Source organism: Ptychodera flava, chromosome 11 (genome assembly GCF_041260155.1).
Source record: "Ptychodera flava strain L36383 chromosome 11, AS_Pfla_20210202, whole genome shotgun sequence".
In the NCBI taxonomy this organism is placed as follows: Eukaryota; Metazoa; Hemichordata; class Enteropneusta; family Ptychoderidae; genus Ptychodera; species Ptychodera flava.
The window spans coordinates 14,261,099-14,278,310 of NC_091938.1; the positions used below are offsets into that span (position 1 = coordinate 14,261,099).

The 17,212-nt window shown below is 38.1% G+C and overlaps 1 protein-coding gene across 1 annotated transcript in view; it reads left to right on the forward strand.

Moving 5' to 3' along the window:
- The first annotated feature begins 348 nt into the window (after positions 1-348).
- LOC139143573 (carboxy-terminal domain RNA polymerase II polypeptide A small phosphatase 1-like) overlaps positions 349-17,212 on the forward strand; it is a 42,963-nt gene continuing 26,099 nt past the window's right edge. The window contains exon 1 of the mRNA XM_070714014.1: positions 349-662. Coding sequence (XP_070570115.1) covers positions 587-662 — 76 coding nt within the window. The 5' untranslated portion in view covers positions 349-586. The remainder of the gene's footprint in view (positions 663-17,212) is intronic.

The window sequence follows — 17,212 nt, forward strand, 5'->3', positions numbered from 1 at the left end:
TACACTTAAGGTATATGCTTGAATCATATAGGATTTGTCAAAACAAATGGTACATACTTCGTTTGATTAATTGTTGTGGTTTACAGGTTTTACTGCAATCGAATACAATTAATTTCTAATACTCTGCACGAAATCCTTGGTAGAATATTTTATTTAGCGAACGAGGTAAAAGGCGGAGCATTTAGATCAGCGAATTGCTGCACGCAAATAACAGCCTCTTGTCAATCAGTGAACAAGGTTTACAGTTTCGTGATACCCTTTCTGTGTGGATTTTGGCGCTAAGTTGGTTGTTCGACTTTCAAAGGAAAAGATAGGCAATATTTAATAAATACTGGACAAGTTAGAATCAAATGTACGAATTAGAGCCATATTGTGTGATTATGTTGAATAGCTCGGTGAAAAAATGCGTCAGAAGTTTGCGTATCGACTTTTGGGGAGTCTAGAAACAGACCCTGTAAATTTTCTATTTATTTTCATTTCCATGTTGTCCTTTTCGTCCATTTTGAATGTGTACGAAGTTTTCAGGACAAATTTATCGTCGATTTTTGCACGATCACGGCGTGGATTAGTAACCAAGTTGGCATAGATGGACAGTACGTCCATTATAACGCAAGTCAGCCGGGATGAGGAACCCCTGAGCACATTCCCAACTGCAGAGAAAGGTAAGTAACAACGCCAACTCCAGATTCCGAGCGCGCAGTCAGCTTGTCGTAAGTAACGACCACAGCAACAACCTTGCGAAAAATGTATATAGAGAAAATCCTCTATGGCCTCTCTATGCGACCGCTGTTTTACTGTAGTCATCGAACGCTTTGATTTTGTAGTAGATGGCTGCTTTTCTGTAATACTGGTTTTAGCCTTCGTGTAACCAACACAAAACCAGGAGAGAATTTAGTGTAAAAAATTCCTGCTGTAGGAGCGGCGCAGCCTGTGCACATGTCGAAGACACACACCTCTTGAATGTTGACATCGAGCGCCTGATAGCCCCTATACTGTAACGCCTATCGGAGAAGAGATTCCTTCCATGGCACCAACATTTTTTCTTGTTAAAAAGATCGTACCATTCGTACGGCAAACAGTGACCTAAATTTGGTAATCGTCTGGCACATTTTCCGTAATTTAACGGCAGGGCGTTTTATGGGCTATCGTTTGTTTATCTGTATTTCGTGTGCGCAACTCTATATTTGGGTGGATTCAAAAAAGGCCCGGTGTCATTTGAGCGACTTTCCTTTTCACTTTGCCTTTCACACTTAGCGACACATTGGATTTCGAATATCCCTACTTTATTAAGAAGCGACTTTATGTGATAAAATATCGCTGAATTTGGTGTCGATTGGATGTCGCCTACGACGATTGCGGTAATTAAGGACATGAAGCGTAACCCTGCACGGGAAATATGACAACACAGCTTGACATTTGATATGTAAACAATAGGGGGCTGTGAACTGCTCAGAACTGGACGAGGCAGAAAAGAGTCTCGTTTTGGAAATCGAAGTTCTGAGCACGGTGTAAAAAAACAAGACCAAGTCAAGCGATTTTTGTAGGGCTTCTCATTGTGTGACAGGATGATATCGTGAGCTGAGCTGTAAATTATCTCGCTAAATGTAGGTTTTCCGGGCACCCCGCGTGTGTTGTGTGCACGTGTGGTATGATAATTACATCACAAGGTTGCTCCAGTGCAGTGTGCATTGGGCAAATCAAGAGTTCACTATTCATATTCAGTTATTGTCATAGAATGCGCAAGGACACTGCCCTGCATTCTCATGCACTGGTAAGAAAATTGACACCTTTACTGCAAGAGTGACTCCACAAAAGAGGGAATATTAAATCAGGTAAATTATTGTAGGTTTGTTTAGTTCTGTGAAAACATTTGCCCTGCATCACAAGCAATGCTATTGTGCGTCATCATTGACATTTTTTCTCAAAGGGGCTGCAATGTCTCTAAATGTTTTCATCTCCAATTCAATGTTTGTATGTCTCTCATTCCACATTGAACAATACCTTTACAACCAAATTGTGACATGAAAGAGTTTATGAAAATGTGACAAATACTCGTTCATCCTCAATTGAAATCACGGTGAATAGATATAAAAGCATCATTACACAATTAAAACCATGGCACACATCGTAAAATCCATTGCTGTTGTCCAGGATCCCTTCAATGGGACTTTTAACATCACTGTCTACTGAGAAAAATGACAAATATGAAAACAGTTGCCAATATTTTGATAAGTCATAAATGGCAAAGACAGTTGCATTCTGTTATCTGTGTGAAGTCTTTCCAAAGATCTGTCACCGTCAATTCTTACAACTGAAGGCGTTCATGTTACCACATATCATCATACACTGCAGACCACACAAAGGTTTGATGACGACCCGTAGCACATCGTAACATCCCAAACACTGTAAAGAAGTTCATAAATATTTGTCACTCTTGGACACAAACGTTTCAGTATATAGTCAAACATATTTATGAAGAATTCGAAGTGTCATCTGTTTTGTGATTGTGGAGTCCCTGCCTCAGAATAAAGCATGGTTCTTCTAAAATTTATAGTCGTCAAATTCCAATATATTTCCTAATGTCTTCGTCATGTAAGTTGGAACAAGACCTTGGTATCGTCACTAGAGAAACAGGTTATCTTTTGCTGTCATGCTTCCCAGTTGTCAAGCATTTGTATGGACAGGTATACAAAGATACTGCCGGAAAAAAAACTAAACACATCTGAGGAAATTGTCTGGTTTCGTTTCTAATATACATTATGTAAATAAAGCAGACATGTCATGGTGATTACATTTTGGTTCTGAACATACAGTGTATGTACAAATTCATTTGACATCACTTGCATACACTAAGTACATTGTACTGATATACTGTATTACAGAAAGACCAATGTAAATACACACATGCATACACGTAATATGTATCATGAGGTATTTGAAACATGGTAGAACAAACAGACTCATACAAAAGTGAATCCCTTTTTATGAAGCAACATTTTGATTCTAGCAATTTCATTTATGTCAGAATGTTTGGCAAGACCAAGGAAAAGAATTTGTTTCATGCTCAGACCTGAAACATATTCTCTGCACATTTGTAATTGCCTATAAAATTGAATTTAGTTTTCCCATTGCCTTGAAAATTAAGTGGTGCTGAATTGTATGAAAATGAAAGTAACTAATTCTGTATCGGTGACCACGTGCCATTTTACCAAAGGTCATAATCATAGGAGACTAGCACATGATGTAATCTTTTTACATTTACTAAGTTTTAAATCATTTATATACATGTGTTTTTTTCAGCTACGTTTGCTAGTTCAGTTTTATGAGGAAATTTTACATTAATTTTATGGGCTAACTCACTGTTCATGACAGGTTTGGCGTAGGACATAGAGTATCAAAAGTGAAAAAGTGTTTTGCCTCTGAAATCTATAGTGTACTTCCAACACCACTCTGAGCCACCCCAACATCCATTACTTTCAGGAGGAGAATACCGTATTTCAATTTTCAATGTGAAGAAAGACATGTTGAGTTCTTCATTTCAGGAAGTATTGTTCAATATGTGAACGTGTTATCTTTGTTGTTGCAGTTTATCAGATGCAGAAAAGGTTTGGAATGCACTATAGCTTGCAGTGACACTGCAAACATTCACACACACTATTGTCCTGTTCTGGCCAGTGGCCAGGTCATTAGTTTTTTTCCCTGTTCAGAAGTTGTAGCCTTCTAATGGTGGAGCCCAAAATACTTAAATAGCAAATGAGTACATACATGTATGCATGCCTAAATACATGTTTGCATATGACATATACATGTACTTGGGTGTGTGCACGTATACACACTTACATGTATGCATTCCTACACGATGAATAAATCACAATTCCCTCATACCACCTTGGTGGACGTGGTTATCCTAAACATCTTACGATGCGATGCGTTGATTGGTGAAACCGTTCACTGTTGAGGTCTATTTGCTCAAGTAATACTTGAAGCAATACTTTCCTTTTATCGGAGTGATTGTCACTCAATTTTAACCAACTGCAAACAAGTCCATTCATGTGCACAGGCAAAATCCATCACTTCCTTTAAGTTGACCCAGTTTTGCACACTCATAACTTGCCACGGTGGTTTGGAAAATAGGCTTCTAATATTTCATTTGATGATAGATTACAACTCTTCCTTGTGGCTTGCTTGAGTCTTGCTTAGATGCTGTTTCCTCCACCACAGCTGGTAAGTTAGTTACTTTATACATTGCTGTATGTAGGATTTATATTATTCCATTTTCTAAAAGGTTCCAACTCAATGCTGATTTTCTAATCTCTTTCCCAGAGAATTGGGTATCCTTTCAAAAATACTCATCAACACAAGATGTCAGATTCTTCATTTGCATGGAAGAATTTTCCATCATCTGCCATGTCAATTCATTATCCCTCAGTGGAGGATTGTATATTGTACAAAAAAGCTTTATGTAAACTGTTATGGTATTGTACAACTGGCAAGGTCATCGTCGTCATCATGGGAGCCTTTAAAGACCCCTCAGCGTTATCTTTTTGCATTTTAGTAACCAACCACAGAAATACCGTCCAATCTTCAGAAAGATGTTTTAGATTCTCATTATTAATAAGCTATTTGAAAATGTCACTATTTCAATCTTTTGTGGTGGATTTAGTTAATTAAATTCAGGCCCTTATACACATATTTTCTTTGGCCACAGTTGAGTTGCTATTTGAAATTTTTTTTGTAGTTCTAAGTTGTGTATTCATTACCATTGTTTATAAAAAATTATGTTGTCACACTTCAGCCATACATTTTTACATACCATGCACTTTTACATACCATGCACTTGATTTCAAACCATCTTATTATTTAAAAAAACCCAAAAAGATACACCTAAATGGGGCTTTGTTGAATGATTCAAATTGCTACCCCAGAGAACAAATGTACATATCGATACATCTCTCATACAACTTGAGGTTTAATGTTCTTGTCTGTATGCCCTTTGACCCACATAACCATGGCAACAGATAATCTGTTGAATATTTTTTATCTCGTAACATTTTATAAAGCAGCTGAAAATACTTGAGGACCACATACATATATACAAAAATACATACATACAGTACATACATACATACATACATATGTGTGTGTGTATCTTTATTGTATCATATGTATCATATGCTTGTTTCATGGCAATGGAGTATGATGTATATGATAACAGCCCTGGTTGTTTCTTTCAAAAGATTTTCCAAACCATGAGAATTTATGAGGCGTGGGAGTGCATGCCACGGGATTTGCTCATAAATGACCGTATCTTGTTGAAATCTTACAGTCGTTCAATGTTGCACCGCCATCATGAAGCATAAATTTCTCATAAATTATGGCCTGCCAGTACCATGTTAAAATTGATTTCATAAAATTCCAGCATTGCCAAGGGTGATGGGTAACAGGTTCCTGCCCCAGCAATATTTACCTGTATGTGTCATATCCTGTTGAGGTTCCCAACCCCACTGGTTTTGGTCTTTCCCCTCACCATATCCTCTTGCTATTTCAACCTCCGTTTCGATAGTTATACTTTCAAGAACAAGCAAGTAAACAAGTAGATGAAATCAAACTGGTGATGAAAAGGGAGGTGAACAGGTTTCATTCACATGGTTCAGATGGCTTGGGAGTGACATTGGTCAGATCTACTGGTCAAATTTGGTTGTAAAAACTAGTATGTGATTTCTAATATAATAATGAAAATATATTTATTTCCTGAAGACGCACATTTACAGTGAAACTGAAAGGTTAGTTTTGTCACAGATCTGTCATAAATTTGTTGAAAAAAAAATTCTGTAAACAACCGAGTACTGCAAATTTCTCATGAAAAGTATCATAAAGTGGCACTGCTAGAGCTCTCTTGCAGGGCTTCCTGTAGGGCTTCTTGAGAAGTATTTGAATCACACACGTAACTGTCACAGGCCGACCTGTTCAAATTCACCTGTTCATTGTTTTCACCGCTCTTTACAAGTGATGGATGGCTTCAGAATGTTTCTTATAGACTTTACTCATACTGACCTCCATCAACCTTTCATCAGTCAGTTGGAATTCCCCCTGACATACCTCAGAGTGGTTGCAACTTCTAAAACGGTTGGCCACTGTGGCTCTCTTCTTGTCTCCTACTAATATTTTGTAACTCATGTCCCCCTTCTTCCCTCCCTCCCCTCTCCAATATCATCTCTTCTTGAAGTTATTGTGATAAGATACAGTGCATGGGGGAGCCATTTTCCTAGCCAGGGTATCAAGGAATTTGTTACACTGTCAGAGTGGTGTTGGAATCAAAAGTGACAGAAATAGTCAGCTCGTTGAAAAAAAGATTTGTGATTTCTCATTTGCTGAGAAATACAGTAGCACTGTCCTTAGGCTGCTGCTGGTTTAGTATTGACAGATTTCATGGTGTACGAACTTTACTAGTCATGCATTTTTATTGTGAACTGCAAAGGTACACATGGTTACATCTTTATATGCAGGGAAGGGAATTGTCTAACAAGACCCAGACTAGTACAATCTGTTTTGCTAATGTTGTCACAGATAAGTAAAAAGGCCATTTCAAGCAGAAAGATTTCACAGCCACCACATGTCATGTTCGATTACCAGGATCCTTCGTTATTCTGTTTCATTGATTACCGCTTTTTTCCGGTATTTCATAAGTAAACCATTCATAGATTGATCAATCATTGAATATTTGCATATGTGTCCACAGTGTTCTTCACACCTTGGAAAAAACAGAGGGGTGGATCATTTACATAACAGTACAGAATTGGCATATTCTTTTGTCATGAAAATGTATTCTTTTGTATGGTTATCAACATATGAATAGAATTCTCCAAAAACAGATGGGTGGCCCACCCCTAAAAATCCCCTCATGGAGAACCCTGGTCCACCTTGTTGTCAGTCCTGCTTTCCTATCAGTGAGAGATGACCACATCAGCGAGCTTTTTTCACCCTGCCTGTTTTATCTGTGCCTAGACATATTAAACATTGAAGGCCTTCACTTATTTATCAAGTTGCATTTTCTTGGAATGTGCCTACAGTGCAAATGACATCTCTGAAAAATAGTAATTCAAGGTCGGAATTCTACTATTTGTGAACTGTAACCTCATGAGAGAATCAAGAGTAACCTTCATTGTTTTTGTTGTCATGGTGAAAGACACTCTTCTGAAGTAGCTGACAAAAAGTTACGATTATCTTGGGAAATCAAGACACCATAAACGAGTTTATCGCAGTAACAAATATTCCGTGTACTTGAAAGGAAACTGTAGGCCAGCATAGCTGATGTTATTTACACTATGAAAGGACGCTTTCTCAGTTTCTGTAGATGAGGTTTCTCAGCCTTGGATGGTGTGACTCAGTATGTGGAGACCCTTTGGGAAAACCTATTTCATGGCACTGTCCTTGGTGAGAATTCCTGTCTCAGCTAGCAGAGTTGTATGTATATATGTTTCACAATATGTTTTGAAAACTCTGAATGAACGACTACTTAGAAATATTTGAATGTTGTGTAACTGTAGGACAATCCGAACATGTATATCTGGTTGTAAAGATTTGTCTATCAAAAAAAAGATTTGTCAAAATTTCTTACCAAACTGTCACAGGTCATACTTACGGCAACAGCTTTCGCATGGAGCAGTTTTGTTTTATCAGTATGTGATTGGTCGCTTTGAATTATTTACCTCATTTATTCAAAATGTTTGTTTTATTAACCAAATTTTGTGTACAGTTTCAGATCTAACATCTTGTATTCGGAAAGGGATCTGTACATTATTTATCAATGTGTCACAAATCTTTACCAAGGTAGAGATGAACTCTTCTAGCAAAGAGCTATCGGCAGACATTCATGTAATCTGTAACGTGACAGACACATTTCAGGACTTTTCTTTATCTCAGAGGAAACAGGTCACCCTGTTTTCATAGTTTGTAAAGCAAGCATGTGGTACTTCTTTGAGAGTCATTCTACACTGTATCTCCGCCTGTGCAGAAACAGTGTGCATGCATGAACACGCATAAGATGACGTCAGAACAATATATTGTCTTTTCAGAATTGAGACGGTAGATCTACGCAGCTGTTTGATGTTTCTATTTTCAGCCTAGTTTCACACAGATCATATGTCATACCTCGATATCTCTCCTAGCTGGTAGCGAGTGTATGGTATTTCAGATATTTATCATTTTCAGCCACATAATATTATCTGTTGTGCTATACATACGCATATTGGTCATAGTTTGAGCTCTGCAGGCAGACGTCCAGCCTTGTCACTACACAATGGGTATTGAAAATTACTGTTTCCAGGATGGTGGTGACTTTGTCCTGCAATCAGAGAAAATGGCGGGAAATTTTCAAACGTATGCTTTCATATAACTTGTCCTTTTTGTTTCACATCAATACGTCACATGAATGGGAATTTTTCCTGCAGAAAGCTGTTTATCTCTTAACCTGTAAGTACATTAAATCTAGGTAGCAGTGTACACAAAACAGATGTTCAACCATTAAACCTCTTCAACACTGGTATTTGGGTTAACCACACGTTAATCAATGCAGTGGCCACACACAATACACAGAGACCAGGTGAAGGAGAAGTAAACAGCTTTAAATAATATGGATGACAGAGAGCGTAAAATTTCCAACTTTGTCCTTCAGCTGTCCTGAAATATTGATTGTATCTTTTTACGATTTAGTTACATTCTCTCAATAATTACTACTTAACCTGTTTTGCAGATGGGTCGTTCTTGAAAATGTCCTATGCTGGTATGTTTACCCATCCAAGCAAAAAGTGTGTATATACAGTATACATTATATTTGTCCCTTATTTGGCAAGGCTATGCATATGTGTAGACAAGGTATAAACAAACTTAAAAATTAGTAAACAGACATCAAGATGTTCTTCTAATACATATGTATGTATTGGTATGCATAGATCTGATACTTGTATATTTACATTCATGACATATTTTAGCAGGTGGTTAACCATACATGTACCTGTAATATAATTTGATTATCATCTAGGGTGTGGATTTCTAAGAAAATTTGTCTGCAGATTATCAATGGTACCGTGCAGAGGAGATAAATTTATGGTTATTTCATGTGTGTGTGTGTACATGTACATGTACAATGTATATGCAGTAAGTGTTGTATCACAGAAATTTGCTTTCACCAACTGGAAAACGGTCAGTAAAAGTACCTACACCACTGCAATATTCAGGTGCGTGGATTGAAAATACTGTGTGTTCGTGTTCCAAGAGAAGCTGCGCAGAGTCACAGAATATATTTATTTCTAATTAGCCATTACCTTTAACATGATTAATTAAGGTAACAAAATTATCACCAGTGGGTGCATTCACCAACTGCACAGAGACAAATTAACATTCAAAGAACTTGCTTGCTCGGTGTACATGGAGCTTTTTCTGCAGACATCAGGTGCAGAGGTTCAAGATGAGGAACAAATCTTAGCTGTAGTGCAGAATATAGTCATTACATCAGGAAAAAAAGGCAACAAGAATAAGTAATTAAACAGTGTACACTGCCTCTGAGTTCAGGATTACAGCAGGCTTGTCAGAAACACGGCAGGCCTTATCCAAGGCTAGTCATTATTACTTCGGCAGAGTTAATAGTGCAAAACAAGGACTGACGCCAGATGCTTCCCCCACTAATACAGTCGTCACGCTGAAAAGGAAAACATGAACACGGTATTTAGGTATTTAGACACAAATGTGACGGTAATATTCCGTCGTCTTAGGATTGAAGACACAGTGTCTGGCGTGAAGATTTTCATATCCCTTCAAAAGTGAAGTCTGCTCCGTGACCAGCCTGTGAAATTGTTTTGCTGTCGCAAGGCCAATGATCAACTCTCACAGACGTCGGTAGAGATATTTGCCACAAAAAAGTCAAAAGCAATGAAGCATTATGAATAATTTGTATGAGCAGTGTAGGAATTTGGATGAGAAAAAATTTATTGAATAAGAACTGTTCTGTATTGCATTGCTTTTGAAAGTGTTCCCCAGTTTGGCTTTAGGTCTCTCTAGGTATTTGAAGTCAGAAACTGCATGATTAGACAAGCAGTTGTGCTGTCGTACGATAAAGTTTGTATCAAATTAATTGCCAGGCAAACCTGTCTGAAAGGGCCGACATTATCAAATGATCGGTAACTTGGATAGAAAAGCATTTGTTATAGATTGATGTTATAAATCTACTTTGAATGAAAGCGAGACAGATGGCGAGCCTGTAGCTCCAGGTTATATCATATCATGATCATCATGTCATCGTTACGGTTAACCAGGCTGAAACGGTCGCTGGTAAAGGAGCCATTTATACATGAAGTAAATATATTATCTCTGAGGAAAAGTCCATATTGTGTTAGACTCGCATGCAGACTCAATATCAGGGGTACTTTCATTTAATTTGCCATAATGCTAAGCACTGTGACACGGTAACAGATACCGCAAAAGTTAGTTCGTCTTTTGCACATTCAGTCACCTGCAATATTTTCACGTACAGGCCCAACAGAATATGCTGTTCACATAAAATTTTGTACAGCAGGGGCTGTCTTAGACCAGATCAAAATGACCTTCAAAATAAAATGCATGTTCGCAGCAGCTGAAAGTGAAACTTCTTTTGCAATTTTTTTGTGTGCGAGGTACACGCGTGTCATTTCATACTCTATTAGCACTTTCTGTTACCCATAATTCAGCAGTCACAGCCATGCAGTCTCTTTGCAGTCTCTTTCCAGTGTACCGAAACACTTCTTCATTTTGAATACACCTAGTCATATGAACAGATGGAAAGTGACAACCTTGTCACATTCTGTTTACAGGTACGTTTATCCATGGCAGATTGCCAGACCGCTAAAAGAACATTGAATGTACGGAGCTCATTATTCTACGTGTAAATTATACTGATAGATACTGTTGAAGGGCATGTACGTGTTGTTGATCTGTTCCAAAGGTGTTGTAGGTGAGATACTCTGTTACAAAGCACCACCAAAGAATTGTAAAAAAATGTTATTACATCTGTAAAATCGTGACAACTATATTGTATGTATAATGGATTTGCTTGCCACGTATTGGACAACGATAGTCTTTGCAATCACCTGTGCTTTGAAAAAAGTGAAAGCCATCACACATGTAGAAGCAATGCATTACCCACCACTGTAATACTCTAGCCTCCCACAATAGTTTTTATAACTCCAAAATCCCTAACCCTAAAATTAAACTTTGAAATAGTATGTTTTTACACCCAATCTGTCAAGTGTTATTTTATAAATTATTAAAATACTGCTAAACATCCAATGAGTTATGAGTTCGACATCATTTAACATACATGTAAGTACTACCAGGTTGAGACCTTCAAATATTAATAAAGTTGCTTAGTTTCTTGACAGTACTTAATTATTTGTGTGATTAATATAAGTTATTAATATTATCGGTTATCATCCACTTACCAATATTTGAAGCTCAAAATGGCCACCAATCCTATGTTAACTCTATTGGGAAAAGTAAAATTTTCAATTTTCGAAAAAACTACAGACGGCGAAAATTTTTCTTGCTCATTAAAATGAGCCCCTACAAGTGATAGATCAGAAAAGAATTGTAAAATTTGAGAGTGCAAATATCTGTCCCTGAGGCGCATTCTACCTTTAATTATATAAGTCTTGAGGTTCGCTGAGGTGCCTTTTTACAGACTCGTTGCCAGGGGCACATGCCACTTTATTGTCGCCTGATGGTTTATAAGTCCACATGCAAAACACTACAGGTAATAAGCCATATGAGAACTAGTATGAAGTGCATTTTTCTACCAACTGTAACTCCCCTTCTCCGTGGTTTCAAAGCCTGTTTATAATTAATGGCGTGCGACCACAGTTCATACCGCAGACACACGCATACATCACATACCCATCCATGATTAGGTATTCATCGATAACACGCATGCTTTCCGGTGTAACTCAGAAGCTTGGTCATTGGTCCTGAAAGTAAAATATTCCTGGTCAACACTGACTGAGGGGTCTGTTTTGCTGTTAGAATTACGTGTAGCAGTTTGACTGTTATGTCTGAGTACAGCAGTTGCAATAGGCTGTCTTATCATTATTCATTTTCACAGCCGACTTTGACAGATACTTTATGACCAAAGAGATCAGCGCAGGGTTAAACCCAGATTTTATTGTGTTACCCACACATGGATCATGAAATCTCTGTCCCATATAAATGTTACACGGGCTGGATAATTTACATGCTCTGTGACAATTATTGCCTCGGAGATGAACTGACGTGTATCGGTGGCATTGTTTGTTTGTTGGCAGCAGCTTTCCTTGGAGAATGCAATTCAGCATTGTCGCTGATGGCGAGCTGGTCCATCTGGGATTGCAGTTTTCACAATTGTCCTTTTGTATCACATCAATTTTGTTTTATTTATGTTGTGACCGAGTCATAAATCAATGGCTGACACATAACGCCCAACACCATTGCACAAAACTCTGGGACCATTGCTGGTTCCCAGGGGGCAAAGACTGACTACTTTTTCATGTACTGTACCTTCACTCTGGGAGTAACACAATCAGTGGGTATTTCCTTCTTTTTATTGCTTTTTGCAGAAACCTTGTATTTTTTATGGCAGGATCATTGAAAAATGTTATATAGTCAATCCACTGGGTCACCAGTTGGATATATCCAGTTCTCTGACACTTGACTTACTCTCGCCCATAAATAAGAGCCTATTTTGCAGTGTTAGATTTCAGTAAACTGTTGCTCTACAGTCTGACCTTTGACCCACATAGTGGCATCTTTCGTCATGTGACCTACATAGCTGCACCACTTTTGAATGAGGTTCTATGAAATTCCCACATACCTATGTTGGATGCATAAATTGAAATTGCTCACTATTTTCCTGGCCCATCGATTTGCTGATATTCAGGTAAACCTGAGTGTTTTGTACAATCGCATGGGTTATGAGCGCACCTATTATAAATTGCTCTGCGTAGTTTGTCAGCATCTGTTAAAGAATTTCTCAAAAGATCTCAAACCTCTTCGCAGTCATTTTGGTCTTCTCTGAAATACTGTTCACCAATTATTTGTGAAGAGGGACTGTCTCCATTGAAAACTTCTTGTATGTGGGGTTTACCATTATTCCAGTCCAACAAAAGAGGAGCAGATTTCCATTGTGCAGTGATCATGGTATTACATGATGGAGCTGGTCCGTGATTGGCCTCTCTGTTGTTTTACGTCTTTTACACTGTCACAATGGAACTTCAGGGTGCGTCATTATGGCTTGAATACCTTGTACATTCTAAACAATGAGGGGGGCTGTGCTCCAACACGGATTGGAGTAATAAAACGGTGGCTCTTGCATTGTGATGGGTTACAATCCGTCTAACCGCAGGAAATGAAAAGGGGCTTACTGATCAAAAGCTGGCAGTGACAGTTACTTTCAAATCAGGGTCTTATACATGTCAAGTCTAGCCTTGTGCAAGATTTTAATATGCAGATGAGACCATCACTCAGGGGACTAGCAAAATGCTCTTTTACATGAGAAAAAAGGTAAACATACAATAATGGCAACTCCAAGAGTAAGGGATAAAGAATATAGTCAGCAACCTGCAAAAACAACAAGTTTTCAGCTAAAAGTGCCAACCATGAAAATTATTACATTTGTAGTTACGCGAAAAATTTTGCAAAATCTTAAGCTCACACACTTCTGGTAACCGCCTGCACTTTTACTTTTGTCACCTATAAACAAAATCTCCCTCATCTCCTGAGTTTTGGTCATGACCTCCAGACATGTACATCTAGGTACTGTACTCTGTATCTGTAGGAAGTAAGCAATAAGTTGAAGTCACCCGACCAAATAGTCAACAATTCAGGGCTTTTGTTCTGGGCAGTACCCTGGTAAATTTTATTGTAGTTTCCCAGTCATTTTACTTGTACTTTGGTTCCGGTAACTGTATTAGAAAACAATTTTACCCAGCAATGGTACCAGGGTTCTTACTATTTGCTTAAGTTTCCCAGACCTTAGTTGGGTTCTTCGTCAAACTGAACAGTTCCTTCTGATAACTCTTGTATTTTCGGTACATTAGGAACTACCATACCATATCTACTGTCCTTTCAGGTCAAATGATTAAAAATGGGCATCAAAATCAAGAGAAATTCAACAAGGGTATGAAAAAATCAGTGCTGAGGAAAATTATTTGTTGACAGATGGACACAATATAGAATTGATATATAAGAATAGGCTTTTGTTCTCTTACATGAACATAGGCAGGACAACTGGCTGATAATGCCAGCTTTATCTGCACATACAAAGTACCTACATAAGGTCAGTCCTAAAGGTCATTACAATCAGCTGCAAAGTAATCAACAAAAGCCGAAATATTGCGATCAAGGCAGTTTATCAATATCTGTTGTTTTGACAAGAGTCCCACTTCAACCTAACTCAGAATTACATGTATTGTAAAAATGCACACATTATCTTCTCATTACTACCCAGCAATAGAAATCAAATAATATGAATCCAGCTCCCCCGACTTTTAAGGTTTAGATTTACACCATTACATAGATAGCAAGGGTCATTACACCTGTTAAATGAAAAGATTGTAGAGTTCTCCCTCTCGTATTTATCCCACAAGGCTAGCTCCAAGTAATGGCTTTTAAGTAGACGCAATTAAGTGACGCCAAGATTTAATAGCCGATTAGGTCGTCAGAACTTTCAGTAGAAATTTTGTTCAATTTGCACATGTAGCCTTCAAGCCATGTTTGATTGCGGTAACCACAAACCAACAGCGCAGACGATCAATTTGTGTAAGATTTGTGTGGACCCGTCTGATCTCATGCTGCACCGCTGAAGGTCGTGTGGCCTCTTTTTGTTTGATGTCTGAATCATCTGTTCAAGAGGAGACAGGATTGAAGTGATCAGAGCTGGAGCTTTATTGTACCTGCATCTCAGACCTGGAACCCCTGAGTGCTTCAGAAGCTGTCGTAAAACAGTAACCCTATGGGGCTGCGTTGTACCAGCACCCATGCAGGGTCATTTGAGGGCAAAGCCGTCCCACTTCCTAGACTTTGTCAACATTCGACACTTGTGTAGGCTTTTCTGTGGTAAAGGAGTTTTGTTTCCATTGGGACTTTTTATCTCGGTTTGAAAAATTGAGTGTGTGTATATAACGCTTTGAGAGAGGTGTTTCAGGCAGTATTGGGCCACTATCACCAGTAATGACATGGGAATCCATTTGCCTGATCTGCACAGGAGCAACTGACCCATGAAATTCAAAGCTGTTGTCCCATTTTCACAAGCAATCCTTGCATATGTATCCTTGACTTCCGGACGACTTTGAAGTTGAGAAAGTGGCCAGAGTATTGAGCAAAATTCCTGTGGATTTCAGAATACTAAAATTATTTCTTCCGGTAATCATAAAGCGCACATGAGAAACGTCAGTCAAAGAATATGGCAGAAAGCACCATATCCATATGATAGCAGACAGTCTTCATGTCATTTACAATCACATAGAATGGTTCAGCAACTTTAGAGCTCATTAATTTGAAAACAGTTATAAAAGTAACTCAGCCAATAAAATTATATGATAATACTGTACATTTAATACAGTTTGAGCAGCTACAGAAATTGCATTTGTCCAGTTTACTCCAGTAGAGTATCTCCATTGAAAATGAGAATATTCAAAGTTCTGTACACATGTCACATTATCAGAAAGTGAATAATGCTGTCAGTATTACGAAATTCTTCATCAGTGCAGTAATACATCCACAGATATGTATCTAAATGACTGTATGAGCCAGGATCTAATGCATCAACAGTGAAAGTGTAATTAACGGTCCAGTTGCAGCATCTATTAGTCTATCAAAGCTGAAGTGGAGTAAGTATTGCACTGAACAAACAAACATGTCTGGTTGCCATGCCGTAATGTCCTATTTATAGAATGAGTACGTTGTCAGTTGAGATGGTGCAAAGGCTTCTGGCAATATACAGGTAGTCTGGTCTATCAGTGTCCAGGTGGGAATGGGCTCAACATAAACATAAAAATCTGTTGAAAGTCACGATTTTCACATACATGTATATCAGCAAACACTAACACTTACTGAAACTGAACTACCGAAATGGGAGAGGGAAAATTGCAGGTAAACGTGTATAATATGTTCACTTCGTCTGGAACCTACACTATGTGTTTCAGTCAGGTACGGTTTGCAGAACCTTATGGGCATGACAAGGTTCTAGACTAAAGTACACAAAGAATTGAAATTTCTCTTTGGAGAAAACAAGTAAACTGTACATGTTGTCTCATGTTTCCCATTTGCTAGGATAGTTGCTTTGTTAAAGTAAGACGATTTTTAGTCAACTGCAAGCGCAAACATGCCGTCTTCCCCGTCACTGCCGTTATGACAAAAGACACCCCTTAAATGGAACAATCTGCCATCTGCCATCCATACCGGTAAATTGCTATATGCCAAACAATATTTTTTTCTTTACTTTTCACAAATATACATGTAAAATGCCAGAGCAAGTACGTAGAGAGATGAACAGGTTACACAGCTTTCCCATATGCTGTACAGTGTACATGTATATGCAGAATACTGCATGTCTGTGTAGAACTTGCCGTACGTGAAATCCAGTGTGGTATATTTGGTCATTATTTTCGGAATCCAATTATTACATATAGGACAGTAGTGTTGAATGATGTAGTAATAGAAATACATAGAAATTTCTCCATGACAAAAACCATTAATGTTTCAAGTCCCCGAGCAGACCAATAGGCACAACACAATGATCATATTTACATATACATTTTATGCAGATTAAGCCTTGTTATTCATGTTGAGTGAAAAATGTTGTGCTTTCCTTAAAATCAAGGCTCAGCTCAAGTAACGTTGATACAAAATTTGATTACTGTCAAATAAACTTGAACTTTTCTTTCCTAGACAAGGTGGACTTCTGATTGTTCCTGTAGCTCACTTGAGTGTTTTTCAAGCTGAGACAACAAGGAATATCACTTTTTGTTTATTCACATTGATTTCTGCTTCCTACCAGAAATTAATGTTTACAAGTCATCATTCCTGAGTTCAGAGCCATGCAACTCACCCCACATAGCTTAGCTTGAAGAATATATACATGTACATGTACCGTCATCGCAATTACTTCAGACATACATGTTTACATTCTTCCATCAGGGATATTAAAATTTCA